Source organism: Podarcis erhardii, assembly GCF_964252035.2.
Source record: "Podarcis erhardii genome assembly, chromosome: 2".
Classification (NCBI taxonomy): domain Eukaryota; kingdom Metazoa; phylum Chordata; class Lepidosauria; order Squamata; family Lacertidae; genus Podarcis; species Podarcis erhardii.
The window spans coordinates 64,581,043-64,603,056 of record NC_138498.1 but is presented as its reverse complement, the minus strand read 5'-3'; the positions used below and the strand labels follow the sequence as shown (position 1 = coordinate 64,603,056).

Genomic DNA, 22,014 nt, shown 5'->3' with positions numbered 1-22,014 from the left:
TGGCAAGAAGACATAAAAGAGTTTTGATCAATAAAAGATTAGGAAATGAATTTATATCATCAGATAAAAACAAAAAGAGAGGGGTTGTATTGTACATAAGAAACAAAATTGAAACTCAGCAAATCTTTAAAGATGAAGAAGGAAGAATAATTGCAGTCCAGATCAAGTGGCAAGGCGAAAAAATAATAATTGTCGGGATCTATGCACCAAATGGAAATAAGACTGATTTTTACAAAAATTTGGAAGAAAAACTGTTTGATTATATGGTCCAAAAAATTATAATAATGGGAGATATGAACGGAGTAGTGTCAATGGATATGGACAGATTGAGAGCATCAGGGTTGAGTAAAGAGGGAAAACTACCAAAAACCTTTTTTTCAATGATAAAGAACTGTAATTTAATAGATATATGGAGACTAAGACATCCACTTGACAAACAGTTTACGTTCCATTCGGAATCAAATCAGTCAATCACAATCCAATCAAATGTGAAATAAGAGGTTATGAAGAAAGAACTTTCAGGTGGCGAATTAACGATTACCTTCTAGATGATCAAAAAATTTTAGAGGAAGCACGAATGAAGTTGGTAGAGTACTTTTCGAACGATTGTAATAAGGGTACAAAAATGAATGTAGCGTGGGATGCCAGCAAAGCGGTGATGAGAGGATTTTTTATACAACAGAACTCAATTAAAAATAAAAGCAGAGAAAAAGGCAAGAAGGAAATCTTAAAACAAATAATTGACAATGAACAAAAGTTAATCAAGAAACCAGATAATTTAAAAATCAAACAGACCATAAAAGCTCTGCAAACACAATTTGCGATGATAATAAACAAAGAGGTGGAATGGAATAGAAAAAAGCTGCGACAAAGAAACTTCGAGTTTGCAAACAAATCAGGAAAATGGCTGGCGTGGCAAATTAAGAAAAGAAAGGAGCAGAATACAATAAACAAAATCATTATGGAAGGTGAAGAGATAGTCAATCCAAAGGGTATTAGGAAAGGATTTTTGGACTTTTATAGTCATTTATACAATAACAAAGAGAAAAATAATATGAGGAAAATAGAAAGATTCTTAAAAGAAAAAAAGGTGCAGAAGATCCTGACAGAAAAGAAAGAAAGGCTGAACACCCCTATAGAAATGGAAGAGGTTAAAGAAGTCATAAAAGAGTTGAAAAAAGGGAAAGCTCCAGGACCAGATGGATTTACAGCAAGTTATTATAAGGAAATGAGACACATCCTGTCTACACCATTGAGAGAAGTTATGAATAATATTCTTAAGGACAGAGAAATGCTGGAGATGTGGAAAGAAGCTTTTATTACACTTATTCCAAAACAAGACTTGGATTTGACTCAAGTTAAAAATTATAGGCCTATTTCATTGTTAAATACGGACTATAAAATCTTTGCAAGTATCTTAGCAAAGAGGTTGAAAAAGGTGTTACAAGAAGTTATACATAAAGATCAAGCGGGTTTCCTTCCTGGCAGACAGATGAAGGACAATATAAGGAATATAGTCAATATGTTAGAATATCTGACAGCCAGGAATGAGAAACAAGCAGTGTTAATATTTGTGGATGCAGAAAAGGCCTTTGATAATATATCTTGGGACTTTATGTTAAAAAATTTAGAACACATGGAGGTGGGGAATGAATTTTTTAATGGAATAAAAGCGATATACACTGAACAAAGAGCTAAGCTGATTGTAAACAATATGACTACGGAAGAATTAAAAATATCAAAAGGTACGAGACAAGGATGTCCTCTTTCACCATTGTTATTCATAATGGTTCTGGAGATGTTCCTAAATTCAATAAGGAGAAATGAAGCAATAAAAGGTGTGTCAGTAGGCCGTAATGAATATAAAGTAAAAGCCTTTAATGATGATCTGGTAATAACAGTGGAAGAACCGCCGGAAAGTTCAAAAGTTGTTTTGGAGGAAGTTGAACAATTTGGTCAAGTGGCAGGGTTTATATTGAATAAGAAAAAAACTAAAATGTTAGCAAAAAATATGGATCAAGGTATGATAGAAACAATGCAACAACAAACAGGGATAGAAGTGGTGAAAAAAGTTAAATACCTGGGAATCTGGTTAACCCCCAAGGGTATTGATTTGTTTCAGAATAATTATGTGCCAGTGTGGAAGGGAATAAAGAAAGATCTAGAGGTGTGGGGCCGAATGAAGTTATCCTTTTGGGGGAGAATTTCAATGATTAAGATGAGTGTGCTGCCAAAGATGTTATTCTTATTTCAGACAATTCCAATAATTAAGGGGACAGTGATATTTAAAGAGTGGCAAAGAGCAATTTCAAGATATATCTGGCAGGGTAAGAAGCCAAGAATTATGTATAAGTTACTAACAGATGCAAAAGAAAGAGGCAGCTTCGCCCTGCCAGACTTGAAATTATATTATGAAGCTTCATGTCTCTGCTGGTTGAAAGAATGGATAAAGTTAAAAAATACTGAGTTATTGGACTTAGAAGGTTTTGATAACAGATTTGGCTGGCACGCATATCTATGGTGTGAGAAAAGAAAGATTCATAAAGGTTTCGAAAACCACATCTTTAGATGATCTCTCATAGAAATATGGGAGAGATATAGAAGTTTATTAGAATCAAGAACTCCCCACTGGCTATCTCCGTTAGAAGTTATGAGTCTTAAGAAAGTCAATATGAGGGGGAACTGGATTACATATAAAGAATCGATTATAAAGGAAGGAGGAAAATGGAAAATGAAATCCTATGAAGAAGTGAAAGAGTATGTGTATGATTGTGGTTGCATTATTATCAGGTTAACAAAATGTTTACAAAGGACTTAAAAGAAAGAGGTTATGAGGGAAAAGAATCAAAATTTCAAATAGAAATAATAAACAATGAAAATAAAATTTTGTCCAAGATGTATAAAATCTGCTAGAATGGTATACAAAAGATGAGGAACTTAAATCGGTTATGATACACTGGGCCAGAGATTTGGGTTATAATATACAGTTTAATGATTGGATAAAACTGTGGAATGAAAGTATAAAATTTACGGCATGTACTGCATTAAAGGAAAATGTTATGAAAATGATTTATAGATGGTACATCACACCTGTGAAACTGTCAAAAATGTATAAAACATGTAATAAGTGTTGGAAATGTAAAGAAAAAGAAGGAACATTTTATCATATGTGGTGGGATTGTAAGAAGGTGAAGGGCTTCTGGGAAATGATATATAATGAGATGAAAAAGATGTTGAAATATACGTTTGTTAAGAAACCAGAGGCTTTTCTTTTAGGAATAGTAGGAAATGAAATAAATAGAATGGACTGTAAAGATGGAAACAGGAACAACTGCCGACGCTCGAAGAATGGAGAATGAAACTGATGGAGTACAGTATGCTGAACTGGACAAACTAACAGGACAGATCAGATATATACAAGAGCAAAAGTTCATTGAAGACTGGGGAAAATTTTCAGAAATGTGTATGTGATGAGCAAATAACGCTAGTGGGATTTCAAGAAGTTCTGTAAATGATGGAGGACTATTGTATTGATGAAAACTAAGTGTGTGAAGGTTTATAAAATGCAATATAAAATCAGGAAATGCGTATTTAAAAAATTTGAATAATGGATGATTGTCAGAGAGGTTGAAGGAAGTCTAAAAGAGAAAATATGTGATAAATTTAGATTGGATACTATAAATGTATGTTGGAAAATTTAATTAAATTTTTTTTAAAAAGATTCATTATTGGCAAGAGTCAATGCAAAAGAGAATGCTTTGCATTGGATAGCATCTCTGAGATGTGTGGTCTCTGGTTTTTGATTCACTAATATCTCTCCACCTAACACATGCACACCGAACTTTTTGGGTTGCTGTTCAGTGTTGTGCATGCAGAAAGTCCTCGCATCTCCACTTTCTGAAACCGGGTTGAACCACTCCCAGTCAGTATAGACAGCACCGAGTTAGATGAACCAATGGTCTGACTCAATGTAAGGCAGCTTCTGTAAGGTTGTATCCAACCTTGCATGATGGGTCTTCTCCTCACGCAGCAGGACTTCCTGTTCCTCTTCTCTCCTTTCATTCTCCAAAAGGGTCCCTCAATCCTCTGGAGCAGATTTTGAGGGTACATAAGGGGGCCCGAGGGGAAGCAGGGGAAGGTTCCATTGAGCAAGCAGAAGTCTGTTGCCTAAATGTGACAGCAGCATTGTATACAACCCTTAACCCTCAATGTAGGCAAACCACACATTGTAACACTTCAACCACTCCCAGAAGACTTTGCCAGATATTAGGAGATCCTCCAAATGTTGCTGGACTACAACTCTCATCATCCCAGAGCATTGGTTATGCTTACAGGCATCCTGCAGCATCTGGAGGACCTTGGGTCTTCTCCTCTGCCATAGCAGGGTTTCATGAGCATTAACTGTTTTCTTGAGGCTTCAGATCTGATACTCTTTTGGCTTTTCCTTATAGGTCTCTGTTTCAGACAATGGTGATCCAACTCTGAAATCCACCAGTAGAGTTATAATCCACATCACAGATGTCAATGATAATCCTCCCACATTTTCCCAGAAGTTCTTCATGGTTAATCTACCACAGAAAATAGGATCTGAGACTCCTTTGCCAGTCTACAGGATGATTGCAACAGATCGGGATGAGGGACTGAACTGCCAAGTCACTTACAGCCTTGAAGAAAACAGTGATGGAGTCTTCAGCATCCACCCAGTGACAGGCATGGTCTTCTCCAAAAAGGCTTTTCCTGTCCAGGAGTACAACATATTGACGGTGAGTGAGATATAGGAAGTTAAGGAGGATGGAGGCAGACAGTAGTTTTTTTCTTGAGTATTTAAGGGCCTTGTAGTCAAAGAGGGTATTCAGGTTGTTGTTGTCTCATTGGTATATTGCCCTTCATCCATAGATCTCAGGGCAACATAATTACATCAAGAACCTGTGAAACCTATTTAGCCCATACCTGCCATGAAACAACAGCAACACGTACGTTGCAGAAGACAAAATCCTCCATCACCTTCTTCAGTTTGCATGGGTAGTCCAAGAGCAGTTTGGTGGGTCATCATTGGATGCCAATTACTGGGGAGGAGTAGCAAGAGAGGGTTGCTATTTTCAATCCCTCCTTGTGAACTTCCTGGAGGCATCTTGGCTGACGACTGTGGGCAGCAGGACACTTGACTAGATGGTCAGGTCCAGCAAGGGTCTTCTTATGTTCCTCTGTATGGCTACAGCTCTGCAGGCTACAGAGACAGACCAGAGTCAGCAGCTTTACATATGCCAAAGAAATCCTATCAAACTCTTGTATTGCATGAACCCTGCTAAGTTAACAGGGGCAAGCAAATGGATGCCATCCAGGTGTGCACTTTACCTACCAGCTGAAGGAAGGCAAAGGCAACTGCAGGCTGCCCACTTTGTGGTGCTTCTGGCAGTAGAACCATGAAAGGCTGATGTCCTATTAAGTTCACTCAGAACATTGGCAAGAGCAACTTTGTTTTCCACTGCATGTAAGCTGGTGTCTCTCTTGGCAGGTCAAGGCTACTGATGGCGGCAGCCCCCCACTCTCTTCCAGCGTGAGGCTGCATGTCAACTGGATCCCTAAGCCCCTCCCGTCCTCGGAGCCTCTGACTTTTGATGAGCCTCATTTCAACTTTGCTGTCATGGAAACAGACCCAGTGAACCACATGGTGGGAGTGATCAGTGTGGAGGCTGGGCTCGGCCAGCTCTGGTTTAATATCACAGGTGAGTGGCATGCGGCTGGGAAATGAGCTCTGAGGGTGACTCTGGGCTGACAAAACGCTGCCTCAGTTCCCCAGATATTTGGCACGCACATGCCCCGAGCGAACAAAGGCTGTTTATTTTAGATGGCAGGCACATTAGAGTCAAGGCCTTGGCGCTGGCAAGGAGCAGCATTGAGGCTGACTCAAGCAGTTGTCCCACAAAAAGCATTGTGCAGGTCTTGCGTTACCTACCCATCGCACTTTGCAAAATGGCATTTCTGGCACTCTCCCAACCTTAAATGAAAATTCTTGTGTTGCAAACGGGCAAAAACACATCTCTGCAGCTCACAGGAAATATGTGGTAATCATAACTATTCCCCACAGCAATAAAAACAAACCAACAGGAGAGAGAGAGAGAGAAACCACAAGGGGTTTTGAAAGTCTTTAAATGTTAAGTTGGTAGGGAGCTGCTATGAATGCTCAGCAATTCCCTTGATAAAAATCTATTATGTTTTATTCCTATTCTTCTCTATTTTCCCCCATTAGTTGGAAATGCCCTATGCTTTCACTATGCAGAAGGATGTCAAAAGATACAAATCTCTTCTGTATATTTTTGCAAGAGTTAAGAGAGACCCATTCTAGGTAGATATTCCAGTGTAATGATCAATGCATTTTTGTTTTTGTTGGAGATATGGACCTCACTCGGATTAATGATTGGGACACCGGTGGGTGTCCAATGTGGTCCTACTTCCATCTTCAAGAACTCATGGTTCTGAAGGGGGTTTACCTTTTTTATAGTATATTGCAACATCTGTAAGATGTTCCCCAGGCTCATGTAGGTTTTCATGCACATTTAATGGTAGAATTTCAGGAATGCATAGATTTTTGAAATAATTCTTAGGTGCCAAGATCATTTCATTTCATTTGTATCCTGCACATCTGACTGATCTTTGATGTATCTTTCAGCTGTACTGATCTGTGAGTGTGTAATGCCTATTTCCATTGCAGACTTAAGGTTTAGTTTGGGGCTTTGGGGTTTTTTGTTTGTTTTTGTTTTGCCTCTGTTGAGTGAAGCCATTCCTGAAGGCAGATAGTTTGCAGACCTGCAAGAATTGTGCTTCTCAGGGCACCTCCAAGGAATGCTTCTGTGCCTGGTGCAGTTGGGCATGGATAATAGAGTACAAATACAATGAAGGCAGGACAAGAATCAACACAGTACAGAATTGACAATGCTTGAGGAAAGTTTACTTTTGTGTGGGACAGTCTGCCCGCATTGTGTCCCCTTGCAGGTATTTTCTTTGGAATTTAATCTCAGTATTTATCTATTCTCCTAAATCAGACACTGTTTACAATATGGGACCTCCTTCACACAGTGGGTCTGGGTAATCCTTTGCCCTGAATCATTACCTTGTTTGGCTGGCATACTCAAGCTAGCACTGGCGGAGTTTCCTTTTCTATTTTAGAAATTGTGTTTTACACCCCTCCATTCCCCAAGGAGCTCAGGTTGGGGTGGCATGCATGATATGTGGCTATCTATTTTTATCTACCCAACAGTTCTGTGAGAAGGAAACAGAATGCAGCCTTCTGCTTTAGGCAGTGGAAAAAGTGGTATATGGGCTCCTCCGTAGGGATGGGGAATCAACAACATCTGGAGGACCATTAGTTCCCCAGCCCTGGTCTGTTTCTGCAACTGTTCAATTAGCATTATAGAATCGTAGAGCTGGAAGGGACCACAAGATTCGTCTAGTCCAACCCCTTGCAATGCAGAATTTCTTTTGCCCAGCGTGGGGCTCAAACCCATGACCCTGTGTCTCATGCACTCCCAACTGAGCTATCCCAGGATGACTAGGCTTCCCCAGAAAGTGTGGACTTTCCCTAGTGTCACAGCAGAGGACATTGCGAGTTCACACATAGAGCTGCCCTTGAGTTCCAAGCCAAAAGTTTCTCTTGGCGCTATAACGCCCTTCCCTTCCACTTGTCTGCTCAAGTGATTTATAATGCAAGTCAGACAATGTCCGCACCTGTCTGCTCAAATAGTTCTACAGGTTCATTTTCTTCCAGACGTCGTCTGGCCCCATCCCTTTCCCTTTTGCTCCTTTTTCTATAAAGGCACTGTTTCTTTAAAATCTTGGTGCCTCTGCTCCACTCTCATTTTCATTCCTGGCTCTTCCTAAATTACTTCAGGAGAGCCAAACACATTTCCCCTTGGGGACATATTTTTCTGAGTACTCAGACCAAAGATTCTTTCCCAGGTCCCCCATTAATGGTTGTTGGAACTGCTGTTGTGGGATAGGCTTTTGTGAGTGTAACTGCTTATTACCCATGGGATCGCTGATGACCACCAGTGCCTCACCACCTCTGACATATTCTCTACTTGCCTCATTTTATTTGAAACATAGTTTTTTAAACTTGGAGGCTTACTACTTTCTCCAAGTAGTGCTCAGGAGTGCTCACGTGTCAAGTCAGGTGGCCTATATGAGCAGAACTACATTTACCTAATAAAAAAATTCCTTCCAGTAGCACCTTAAAGACCAACTAAGTTGTTCTAGGTATGAGCTTTCGTGTGCATGCACACTTCTTCAGATACACAGTGTGCATGCACACGAAAGCTCATACCTAGAACAACTTAGTTGGTCTTTAAGGTGCTACTGGAAGGAATTTTTTTATTTTGTTTTGACTATGGCAGACCAACACGGCTACCTATCTGTAACTACATTTACCTACTCCATATAGTTTTGCTCCACCATTTCAGGAACTCATACAATAGCATCTTAGTTTCCCCTTGTTATCTGTGAAACTGTTTCTGTTATCACAGAAACTACAGCTTCTTAAAAATGGCCATAGTTCCTATCTCTCCTGCATCAAGGCTGCGCTCTATCCATGACACAATAGATCCATGGCGACCCTCCATCAAAGCCTCCCAGTTGCTGCTGTTTTGCTTCAAGTAACTCTACTTCCAGATCTCTGGAACACAAATAGGACCATAGGAAGTTTCCCTATTGGTCCAGCTAGCTCAGCATTGCCTATACTGACTCTCAGCACTTCTCTGGGGTTTCAGGCAGGGGATCTCTCCAAGCCCTACCTGGAGATGCCAGGGATTGAACCTGGGGCCTTCTGCATGCAAAGCAGATGCTCTACCACTGAGCTATGGCCCTTCCCCAATGTGACTTTTGTAACTACCGGTACTTGAAGGTGGCTATCATATCTGCTCTCAGTCTCCTCTTTTCCAGGCTAAACATCCCCAACTCCCTCAACCATTCCTCATAAGGCTTGGTTTGCAGACCCTTGATCATCTTGGTTGAAAGGGATATTTGTCAGGACTGTAGTATGGACTATCACTCCCATTCTGATCATGATCCCCCCTCCCACCTCAACATATGCCTGCATTTTTTTGGGGGGGGGGGAGAAATAGCTGTAGAGGAAATGCTATTTGGAAATGGAAGGATTAACATGACAGAGTTGATTCCCAGAGAAAAGAGGTGGACCATGGTGGACAAAATAGAGCAGTCTATACAGGCCTTATGTGGCAGGAAAAGCTGTGAGATAGTGGTGGGGAGATTATGCAGCTAGCCAATTGTACTGAAAAGTTATCTTTTCTAAGCTCTGGGGATGGGGTGAGGCAGAGAAAGGAGAAAAATGGGAGGGTGTTTCGCTCATGACGTCATGCAGATGTCAGGGAACACAGCATCACTATTCCACAAGATGATGCCTATTGTAGAAGCAGGATACATTCTCTAACTCAGTGTATAGTCACACAAAGAGCTCTAAGAAACCTTGCTTGGAGAATAACCCATAGATTATTATAGTCAGCCTTACACAGCTTGTGACACTCCAAGCTGAAAGCAGCCCACCAAATGGGTATTGTGGCCTGCCAGGTAACCTCGCAATTTTGCAGCCTCTGCTTGGTCACTCTTGTTGGTGGTTAGCTGCATTTCATTTGGTAGGCCGCAGGTTGCTCAAGCTGACTACCTTTCATCATCTATGCAGCCTGCTCTTTAATTTTATGGACTATTGGAGAATAAAGCTGCGGGGTTTTCTGCCTTATTTCAGTCTTCAGATGCTAAATGTGCATTATTGAAGTCCTTATCCAATTGTAACTAATGGTGGGGAAATGAACAAGAACTCTGCAGTGGCTTCCAAAACATCTTCTTTTGGGGTGGCTTGCTCCACTGCAAATCTTACAGATGTTTGTCCTTGCCCAGGACTCATCCATGAATCGGAGCAAGTCTCAACAGAGAGAGGGGAACTGGTTTAAGCATCACACCTTGAAGCAAAGCCAGCAAATGTCCTCTCCCCTGCCAGTTTCTCCTGATAGTCCTTCTTTTCAACAGAACATGCCCTTCTGTGTCCCACTGGTTAATTTCAGCTCCCTTCACCTTGTATAGAATTTCAACAACAAACTAGGCATTATTGCATGCTTAAGCCTATGCAAAACTTAGGGAAAATAAACAAAGATGCAATGAGGACAATAGAAGCCTTTCACAGAGGTTTTCCACCCACCTTTTTTGCTATTCTGCTGCCTGCCTCTGGATATATTTTATTTGTTGCAAATGCTACCAGCTGCAATGATACTTTTTTCCCTCTTGGATCCCTGCCTGCCCGGGGAGATGCTGTTACTCAGACACCTGGCCTCCTCCGTCATAACTCCTACCCTATCTACTTAAGTTATCTCTTTCCTCTAAGGTGGTGATGATGACATGGATTTTGACATCGAGAAGAGCACTGGCAGCATTGTTATTGCGAGAAACCTGGATGCAAAGAAAAGATCAAACTACAACCTCACAGTGCAGGTCACTGATGGATCGAGCATCATCAAGACACAGGTGAGCATCCGCAAAGCCTTGTCCAAACCCTTCTGTATTCTCAGGGAGAGTTTTTATAAGAACTTAGGATAAGAACATACACAGATAGAGTTCTCTCAAAAAATTACTTTGCCAAAATGCTAAAAATTCATGATTCAGCTGAATTTGCATAAGACTGGGGGATAAGGTGCTAAAAGGGGCTCCCAATTTGGCCTGCGTAGATTAGCAAAATGGCACCGTCTTTCATGCAAGCTCACTTGGGGAAAACACCCCAAACTCAATGCTCAAATTCTTCTCAATGCACAGCAAAAAAATAAAAATAAGAACACTTACCAAAAGTGTCACTTTTTCTTAAAATCCCTCCTCTGCAGATCCTGGCCAACTGTGGCACAGTACTTGGAGACTCAGGGGCCCAGTTTGCACGCAAAGCTAAGCCTAGCCACTGCTTAATGTAAATGAGCAAATATGCAGTCTGTCAGAGAGGAGATTGTGGTCCCTTTCCACTTACCTGGTCATTGTGCTGCTGTGTTGAGCTGTTCTAAGCCACATGGGAGAGGGCAGCAGCTTAAAGCACCTGCTTTGCATGCAGAAGCTCCCAGGTTCAATCCCTGACATTTCCAGGGCTGCCTGAAGCCCTGGAGAGCTGCTGCCTGTCAATGTAGACAGTACTGAGCTAGATGGGCCGATGGTTTCACTCAGCAGAAGGTAGCTTCCTATGTTAAAAGGGTGAGCTGATGACAGTCTCCTGCACCACATCAGTTTTGACCCCAAACAACAAAGGGCTTATTCATTCATCCAGATCAACCACATCATCCATGACACTGTATTTCAGCACATCCCCACATGAAGATATGTATTGAGATAATTATGGCAGGCATTTGAGATTGATGAGCATTCTTCCCTGTGTGGCCAGGATGAGAGGAACTGAATCCTGAATCTGAATCATGGTGATGTGGAAGCCCTGAGGCTTCCTAAGTTCATTAGATTGGCAAGTTCATTACCAATCCCTGGCAACTCCAGGTAGGGCTGGAAGAGAACGGTGCCTGAAATCCCAGAGAGCTGCTGGCGGTCTATGTAGCCAATACTGAGTTAGCTGAACCAATTGTCTGACTCAGGGTAAGGCAGATTTCTATGTCCCAGGGTCTGAGCAGTCAGAATAATTCTGCATCTAATGCAATTGCCTGTTGCACATAACTGGCAGGATTTGTAAGGCCTATTAGCAAGTCCAGTAGAAAGGTGAGGACCAAAAATGGTTCCACCAATCCACCTCTTTCCTTTGCACGTGTCAATCCAAATCCAAAGGCATCTCTAAACTGTTTTGATACTGGTTTAGCTGTCAGAGTCTCTCTGAAGTAATCTGGGAATTGTAACTTTTGTCAAGATACTGAGAATTATTTGCTATAGATCTGTTGTTCAGGGGGTCTTTGGCCAGTAGCCATGACAGCTAATGAATTCAAAAGTGACCTGATATTTATAGTGTAGACATGCATTTTGTCTCCCAACAGGTAGGTAGCCTCACCTTTCACTCCTGCCAACAAGTGCATATGTAGAGGTTTGCCTGGGAAAACAAGGTTTTTAGCAGGGATTTAATCTGATAATTGCTTTACTGATAGCCACTAAAGTTATGTAAAACCTAGGAGATGGTGGGAAACAGATGCTGAGGGTGCTGTTTCAGTGTGACTCAGTAATAGATTGATGGTATTTTCAACGTCTTTATAACATTGTTCTGCTGCCACTAAGAGTCATCTTCTGACACCTTGGCTGACATGCAATCCCGGCCTCCAGGAACTTTTCTTCTGTTTACTTTGGCATTGACAATCACTGCTGGGTATGTTGGTGAACCTGCTCTTGCAAAATCGTGGCAAGTTGGATTTGATTGAAGAAAGCAGGCGATTGCATCAGGTTGTCTCCTTCCAAGATGTGGTTTGCAATGAAAAACAATTGGATCAAATAGACAGAGATTGCCAAGTTCTCTTTGCAACATTTGACAGCGAGCTTAGGGATGGGTTTATTTTTTCCTGTTGCAAATACGTTTCCAGGCTCTTGCAAATACGTTTCCAGGCTGCTTCTGATATATTGTACACTTTCCCCACCATGTCATTCCTGTCCTTATTCTGTTAGTTTCCTGGGATGAAATAAGCAGAAGTGCAACTACACCAAATAAGTTTCTAAATTCTAGTATGTACATCCAGTGCAGCTAAACTGATTATCACCAAACATTAATGGTGCCTGAGTTTTTTGGTCCCCCTTGCTGTTGCTTATCCTTATCCTTCACCTTCATAATCCTCAGCCTCATTTGCCTACACTTCAGTATGATTGGCTGGGATGCCCCATGGCATTTTAGGAGCATCAGAAGCTACCTTATGCAGTGTCCATCTATCTCAGTATGGTCTACGCTGATAGGCAGCGAATTGAACCTGGGAAATTCTGCATGCAAGGTAGATGCTCTAGCACTGAGCTGCGGTCCTTCCTCCATGAGGTCATCACTTCAGATATAGTGTCATCTCGTTCAAGCTGGGCACCCTGGTAGAGCCCACCACTGACACCTGCCCTGTGCCCCCTTGATGTTCTTTTCCAGACAGGCATCACAAGTAGTTCTCACTGCACTTTTAATTCCATGCCCCTGAAGTATCGTCACTTGGGGACATGGTGGGGAATGAAAACAGTGGCCCTATGTCACCTGGTCCCACTGCCATGTAAGCCCACATAAGAACATAGGAAGAACCTGCTAGATCAGGCCAATGGCCCATCTCCTCCAGCATCCTGTTCTCACAGTAGCCAATCAGATGCCTGTGGGAAACCAGCAGGGAGGGCATATCCAGAGCAGAAGTTGTCCACCAAAGACCTCAAGCCTAGAACTGGACTCACATCAAGTCATTGACAAAAATCGCATAGAAGCTCTCTGGAACACAAGTTTTAGATATGCATTTATGTACATGGCAGGGTGCACATGTCCAAAGCCTGCTAACTCTGGCATGCTGAATATACTTCCAAAGCTACAAAAAATAACCACAATAGAGTTTTCTGTCAAAATTGCTGTGCTTGTCTAAGAATTAACCTCATCATTCCAGCCCCCACCCTGCCTTCTCTCTTACATATGTTCTCCCTACACTCTTGCAGGCCTATATCCGTGTGATTGACATTAACCAGCATTCCCCCAAGTTCTTGGAGTATCAGTATGAAGCTCACATTCCAGAAGACACACCTCCCGGGACAGAAATTGCCTGGGTCTGTGCAACAGACAAGGACCATGGGAAAGGACTGATCTACACCCTTCAGAGCAGCGTGGATCCCAGAAGCATGAAGCTTTTTCAGATGGACCCAAGCAGTGGCACACTCATGATGGCAGAAGCACTTGATTCGCAATCCATGTCGCTGCACACCCTGACAGTCATGGTATGGGAGTCACAGGAAAGCAATTTGTATATTTATTTGATTTATATCCAGCTCTATCCTATGGGCTTGGAGTGCCTTACAGCAGTTTTTCTCAATTTCACTCAACATGTACTTGTTGCCATGCACAGCTAGGTGTTGTGCCAGGGTGCAATCACCAAAACACAAAGATACTATTGTGGGTTAAGCAAGGCCATTACTTTATTGGTTACAGTCAATATATTGGGTTGGGATGGGTAAGTATCTGTCTGCTGGGAAGAACAGCCCAGCACCACCCTTCCCAATTGCTGAGGCCACCATGCAGCCCACCATGCCAAGGGCCACCGAGATGGCAACCTGGGGTATGTGCCAATATATGGCCATTGGCCATGGCCCCCCAAGCTAGGGTGAAGACCTTGAAGCACCATGCCCAATACCCCTTATGGTAGTCCCCCCCATAAGTTATGGATCCTCACCAATGCCCTTCCCTGCCAAAAATGTGACAGTAAGGAATAGATAAACATACACAAACATACATTCTTGCTATGGGAAAGGCAATAACCTCACAGTCATGGGCCAACTGTGACCTTTTTAACCAGTGACCAAAGAACATTCTGAAACTGTAGAAGGGAGGGAGGGGAAGTTGGTGATGACACTGAGTACTGAAGCCACAGCCCAGGGCTCCTATTTACATCCACCTCCAACAAGGCTTCCCTCTGGTCCACACCCAAGCCCTGCCCACCCGCCAAATGAAGGCTCTTATTGGCTCCAATTGGGACATGGTGCAACAGCACCAGCCAACTAGATGTCTGTGGTTGCCCCTGCCTTCCACCACGTAGGTGCACATAGAGCAGAACAGCAGTGAACTGGGAGTTGATGCACTTGCAGGGTAGGAGTCTTTTTCTGTTGCTGTTGGAATCAGGAGATTGAGATGTGGCTCACGGGTTCATCCAAATGAATGAGAGTGGTTGCAATGCAGAGTCCATACTGTCCCTTTCCCCCAGGTCCATTTGGCATTCTGCAGCTGGGAAGTGTCACATTGCAATGAATGCCTTCTTTTCTCTAAGACTGACATTCACACGTCCACCTGTTCTGCCACTTAGGTGCGAGACCAGGAAGTCCCGGTCAAGCGAGACTTTGCCAGAATTGTCATCCACATAGAGGACTGCAACAGCCACCCTCCCCAGTTCTCCAGCCTCCATTACAAGGCGGAAGTTCTGGATGCAGCCCCAATAGGCACAGAGGTTGTGCAAGTCCGGGCCCTGGATCAAGACCGAGGAGTGAATGCTGAAATCCACTACTGCCTTGAGGCAGGTAAGGGACTCGAGCAATTTATAGCTGCCTATGAATGCAAGTGTTTCCCTGAATACTGAGTGTAATGGCATGTGCTATCTAAATATGGTTTTTCCCAGTGTGCTATAAATGCAAGACTAATAGGAGCAAGAAAATTGCATGAACTGGAGTGGATTGGCATATGAATGTGCTGGTTGACCTCTGTGAGAACAAGATGCTAGACTAGATGGACCTGGTTCTGCAGGACTCGTGTCCTTTCTCAGCCCCTGTCCTTTCACTTTCCATCTTGTGTGCTGAAGACAGTGCCTCTGGGTTCCCCACGTCTAACCACAGGCTCCAAATTCATTGACCACATTCCCATTGTATTAGTAGGCAGAACCAGCATCAAGTCAAGAGTCAGATGGTTGTGCATCTGCCAAGGGCACACACCACAGGTGGAAGCCCACCAACAAGACCTGCTCCTTCTCATCACCATTACAACCTGATTGTTTACCTGCCTCTCATTCAGGCCTAAACTACAGGGGTTGTAAGAAAGAGGAGTAGTAGGTGCCACTGCTTGCTTGCTCCTTGGCTCTCTGCCTGGTAAAGCAAAAAAAGACAAAAACGTGCACAAAAAGGCTGATTTGAAATTTCAGTTTATATGAATAATAGTGTATTCAGCATCAAATGCTAATGAGCAATAAAAAGGCGGAGTAGCTAGCATAAAGCACCCATTTCCAAATATATCCTTCATCAGTGTATATACATATTGCTGTAAAGCCAAACACACAAAACAATAATTCATATCATAATACAAATACCATGTATAAACATTTTAAAACCATAAGGCTATGCTACTTTAAATAATCGATTCCATTAGTACAATAAATGTCATATCAAAAATACTCCAAAAGCTACTATAGCCATAATTTAATCACTTCAGATCATAAGGCACAAATAATTGTTGCTTACCAATAATTGTTGGTAACAAATAATTGTTGCTTACCAATAATTGTTGCTTACCAATAATTGTTGCTTACCAATCTACGCAGGTAGCGGGTGGCGCTGTGGGTGGCGCTGTGGGTAAAACCTCAATGCCTAGGATTTGCCGATCGCATGGTCGGCGGTTCGAATCCCCGCGGCGGGGTGCGCTCCCGTCGTTCGGTCCCAGCGCCTGCCAACCTAGCAGTTCGAAAGCACCTCTGGGTGCAAGTAGATAAATAGGGACCGCTTACCAGCGGGAAGGTAAACGGCGTTCCGTGTGCTGCGCTGGCTTACCAGATGCAGCTTGTCACGCTGGCCACGTGACCCGGAAGTGTCTGCGGACAGTGCTGGCTCCCAGCCTCTAGAGTGAGATGAGCGCACCACCCTAGAGTCTGGCAAGACTGGCCCGTACGGGCAGGGGTACCTTTACCTTTACCTTACCAATCTAAAGGCTCGTATGATTTGGAAATTTTTCTTAGCACTTGTTTGCTCAGCTATGCCAACCAGCAAAGCACTATTGTTTGTTTGTTTGTTTGTTTGTTTATTTATTCATTTATTCATTCATTCATTCTCCTGTCGCCCCCACCATGTGGACACATCATAAAATGTTCAGCAGGTCAGTATCACTCTGCTCATTCTGGACAGAAGTGGCATCTAAAAATAAAAATGGGCCACCATTTTAGCCAACGTGTTGAACAAATCTGAGTTGTGATTCTTTTTCTATGAGCATTTTTCTTCGTTGAGTTCAGGTCTCTGGTCTGCAGTGCAACACAAACACACTTTGCTCCCTATCACTTTTCACAGCCTTACATCTCCAAGCCAGCAGCTCCTAAGTGTAGCATGAAAGTCTGTTTAACTTTTTGAATTGATGTGCGGCTAATACCATTACACATTTCTATATCTCTTTAAACAAAGTGTAGCCTGCCAGGGAAGGCATTGTTTCCCATTATGCTCTGCTGAGTAGGGCTATTTGTCCCTAAAGCTGCAGTCCTTTTCCAGAAATAAGTGCCACTGAAAAAGCAATGGCTTACTTCCAAATAAAGTAGATCAGAACTGGCTATTAAGCCTTTCGTTTTAACAATAATAATAATAATAATAATTTATTATTTGTACCCCGCCCATCTGGCTGGGTTTCCCCAGCCACTCTGGGCGGCTTCCAACAAAGATGAAAAATACACTAGAAAGGCTAGTTTTTTATATATTAGAAAGGCTGTTTATATATATATATATATATATGTATATATATGGTATATATAACAGCACAAGTTCCAGGGAAAAATAATTGGGGAGCGGGGTCCCATCAACAAGTGTTTTTAAGAGCAATTATCTCCTAGTAAATGAGATGGGTACATGTTAGGTGGGTGATCAGATGGGTGACGAAAACCAATAAACACAACATCAATTTAAAGGTGGTTTTTCATTCTTTCTTTCTTTTTTCAGGGAACAATGGAGACTTCTTTGCTATAGACAAGTTGTCTGGAATTATTACAGTGTCTCAGAAGCTGGATCAGACCAAGCAAGAGAGATTTGTTCTCACTGTAAAGGCAGAAGATCAAGGGTTTCCACAACTGAAGGACTCTGCTACTGTGAACATTTTTATGAAGCCCTCTGATGGCACACCTCCACAGTTTTCGGAGGAGGAGTACGTTATAGAGATCAGTGAATCTGCTGCTATTGGCTCTCCTGTCATCCTAGTTTCAGCCACAAGCCTTTCGTCTGTTACCTATGAAGTAAAAGAAGGAGATAAAGATGGCTTATTTTCCATCAACTATCAATCTGGCCTTATTTCAACACAAAGGAATCTAGATTTTGAGCAGGCTTCATCTTATCAGCTGAAAATCCGTGGCACCAATATGGCCGGAGCATTTATGGATGTTCTGGTGTTTGTTTATGTCATAGATGAGAATGACAATGTGCCTATCTTTTCTAAGCCTTCCTTTGTTGGCCGGATCAATGAGAACGTTCCATTGGGAAGTATGATTATGGATGAAAACAATGCACCGCTTGTGATTCTTGCGTCAGATGCTGACCAAGATGCTAATGCCTTGTTGGTCTATGAAATTTTGCAGCCAGAGGCACTGGATTTTTTCAAAATTGATCCAAGCATGGGCACTCTTACTACTTGTGCAGAAATTGATTATGAGCGTGTCCCAGTTCATCACTTCAATGTCCATGTGCGTGACAGTGGCAAACCATATTTATTTGCTTCCAAACCCACTGAGGTCACCATTTATATCAAGGATGTTAATGATTGTCCTCCTGTGTTTACAAAAGATATTTATGAACTTTCTGTAGGGCTTCCTGTCCATCACGGGATGGAGCTTTATACCGTACATGCAGAAGATGCAGACTCAGAGATAGCCTACAGTATAGTAGAAGGGAATCCTGATCATGTGTTCTACATTCATCCAACAACTGGCCTCATCTCTGTGCTGAATGCTACCACCTTAGAACGCTATCATGAACTCACAGTTAGAGCTGGAGATGGTTTATATACAGCTAGTGCTATGCTTAGGATTCATTTTATTGAACCACAAGACAGCACCTTAAAATTTGATCAAGATTTATATACAGCAACAGTGAAGGAAAACACCACAGATATCCAAACTCTGGTTGCTCTTGGTGTCATTGGGAATCAACTGAATGAACCCCTCTTCTACTCCATCATGAATGGCACAGAGAAGTTCAGGGTGATCCAGTCTTCAGGAGTGCTACAGACCAAGGGCGTAGAATTTGATCGGGAAACTCAAGACACTTATGATATTGCAGTGGAAGTAAAGGACATTAGAAATCCGCCAAGGGTGTCTCAAGCAATGCTCAAAATCTATGTGGACGACATTAATGACAATGCACCCCATTTTGAAAATGTGCCATATTATATAGCTATGCAGGACGGCACTGAGCCAGGTGATGTCATCTTTCAGGTTTCTGCCACTGACTCGGATCTGGGGAATAATGGAGTCATTTTTTATTCCTTTGCAGAAGATTACAAGTATTTCTGGATTGACCCTTACTTAGGGGACATCTCACTCAAGAAACCCCTTGATTTTCAAACTTTGAATAAATACATACTAAAAGTGATTGCCAGAGATGCCGGTGAACCTCCCTTGTATGCTGAAGAAGAGGTTCTGATCATGGTGAGGGACAAATCCAACCCTCTCTTCCAAAGCCTCTTCTATGCTGTGAAAGTGCCTGAAAACATTCCACTCTACACATCTGTTCTCCACATCCAGGCTCGGAGCCCTGAAGGCTTGCGTTTAATATACAACATTGTGGAAGAAGGAGCTCTTAAACATTTCAACATTGACTTCAAGACTGGTGTGCTTATGGTCACCAGCCAACTAGACTATGAATCTAACACAAAACATGCCTTTACAGTCAGAGCTACAGACACAGCAATGGGTTCCTTTTCAGAAGCAATGGTAGAAGTAGAGGTTGAAGACATCAATGACAATCCTCCTGAATTCTCTCAGGTGGTTTATACTGCATCAGTCACCGAAGGCCTGCCAGCTCAGACCCCCGTCATACAGCTCCTTGCTACTGACAGAGATTCAGGGAGGAACAAAGTGGTTTCATACCAGATCTTGGAAGACCGTTCAGACGCGTCAAAGTTATTTAATGTTGATGCCAGCACAGGTGAAATAACAACAACTCAGGTTCTAGATTATGAAGCCAACCATGAATTTCGCATTAGAGTGAGAGCCACAGATCATGGAATGCCTCCTCTCAGCACTGAAGCCCTTGTGGTGATCAGCGTGTTAGACATCAATGACAACCCACCCAAGTTCAGTCAGCTTCACTATGAAGCCAATGTGAGTGAAATGGTCCCCTGTGGCCATGTTGTGATAAAAGTCCAGGCTTTTGACCCTGATAGCGGGGACACCCATAGATTGGAATATCTAATCCTTTCAGGGAATGAGAAAAGGCATTTCACCATTGACAGCACTTCTGGAATCATTTCCACACTGAATCGTTGCAAAAGGGACCTGGAGTCTTTTTACAACCTCAGAGTCTCTGCATCAGATGGCGTGTTTAAGACCACAGTGCCAGTATACATCAATACCACAAATGTAAATAAATACAGTCCATCATTTCAGCAGGATGTATATGAAGCCGTATTGGCTGAAAATGCCAAGGTTGGAACCAAAGTGATTGAATTGCTAGCCACTGACCCAGATGATGGCCCGTATGGCACCATAGATTACACCATCATAAACAAGCTTGGCCAAGAGAAGTTTGCAATAGATGACAAGGGACGCATTGAAACGCTGCAGAAGTTGGACAGAGAAAATTCCACAGAGAGAGTTGTTGCTATTAAAATCATGGCCAAGGACGGGGGAGGAAAGGTGGCATTCTGTACTGTCAAAATCATACTCACAGATGAAAATGACAACCCGCCACAGTTCAAAGCTTCTGAATACATCTTGTCTATCCAGTCCAATGTGAGCAGAGGGTCACCAGTCATTCAAGTACTAGCTTATGACGCTGATGAAGGAGTGAATGCTGACGTCACCTACTCTGTTGATTCAGTAGAGGAGGTTATTGCAGAGGATGTGATTGAGATTAACACTGCAACTGGAGTTGTTCAAGTCAAAGAGAGTCTCCGCAGGCTTGAAAACAGGACAGTGAACTTCAAAGTCAAAGCTGAAGATGCAGGACCTCCCAATTGGAATTCTGTTGTTCCAGTGAATCTTCAAGTTGTTCCAAAGGAGGTGTCCTTGCCAAGGTTTTCTGAGCCACTATACACCTTCTCAGCATCTGAAGACCTCCCGGAGGGATCCGAAATAGGATCAGTTAGTGCTGTGGCAGAGGACCCTGTCATCTATAGTTTGGTGAAAGGTACCACTGCCGAAAGCAATAAAGAGGGGATATTTGCTTTGGATAAACGAACAGGCACCTTGACTATTGAGAAGGCAATGGATCATGAGAAGATGAAATGGTACCAGATTGATGTTTTGGCTCACTGCTCACACCAGGATACTGACTTGGTCTCTTTGGTGTCCATCAACATCCATGTAAAAGATGTCAATGACAACAAGCCTATTTTTGAGGCTGATCCTTACAGCGCCTTTGTAATGGAGAACATGCCACCAGGAACTACTGTGATTCAGGTCACTGCCAATGATCAAGATACTGGAAGCGATGGGCAAGTGAGTTATAGTTTAGGATCAGAACCAAGCAACATCAGAGAGCTCTTCACCATTGACAGTGAAAGTGGTTGGATCATGACTCTTAAAGAGCTAGATTGTGAGGTTCAACAAACCTACCAGTTTTTTGTTGTGGCATCAGACCATGGTAGGAAACACCAGCTTTCTTCTCAAGCCCTTGTGGTGGTCACCATAACTGATGAAAATGACAATGCTCCACAGTTCACCTCTGAAATCTACAAAGGGTCCGTGGTTGAGAACGCTGAGCCTGGGCAAATGATCACCACACTTAGAACTGTAGACAATGATATTTCAGAGCAGAACAGACAAGTCACATGTTACATCACTGGTAAGAACCTATCTCTCCCAACATTTTGATAAAATAGAATACAACTTGCTTTCTGGTAGGTTTGTTTGACTTTGAGAAGCACCTTATCCTACAGTTAGTCTTGCTGAAATCTCTGCAGCTGATAATATCAGATAATAGCCTTTATTAACTAAGGACCACGTAATGCAACGTGTTTCAAATCAGGTGGTACTGTGGGCTGCAGGCATGAAAACTACATGCCAGCATTGCCTGGAAGGACAACCCTTTGAAATCAGAGAACTCAAAAGCAATCCCTGGCTCCTTCCTAAGCCACATTATGCTCCCCTTTCTCCTCCTTATGCTGTTCTGGGGGATTCCCTCAGGGCGTGGGAGGCGACGACTGGAAAGACCCATCGCAGAAGTGGG

General features: G+C 42.7%; 1 protein-coding gene across 2 annotated transcripts in view; it reads left to right on the top strand.

Moving 5' to 3' along the window:
• FAT2 (FAT atypical cadherin 2) overlaps positions 1 to 22,014 on the top strand; it is a 108,042-nt gene that overhangs the window by 55,081 nt on the left and 30,947 nt on the right. For both annotated transcript variants that reach the window (XM_081851498.1, XM_081851497.1), the window contains exons 5-10: positions 4,452 to 4,763; positions 5,516 to 5,726; positions 10,388 to 10,527; positions 13,627 to 13,902; positions 14,982 to 15,192; positions 17,575 to 21,630. In XM_081851498.1, the coding sequence (XP_081707624.1) occupies positions 4,452 to 4,763; positions 5,516 to 5,726; positions 10,388 to 10,527; positions 13,627 to 13,902; positions 14,982 to 15,192; positions 17,575 to 21,630 (5,206 nt within the window). The remainder of the gene's footprint in view (positions 1 to 4,451; positions 4,764 to 5,515; positions 5,727 to 10,387; positions 10,528 to 13,626; positions 13,903 to 14,981; positions 15,193 to 17,574; positions 21,631 to 22,014) is intronic.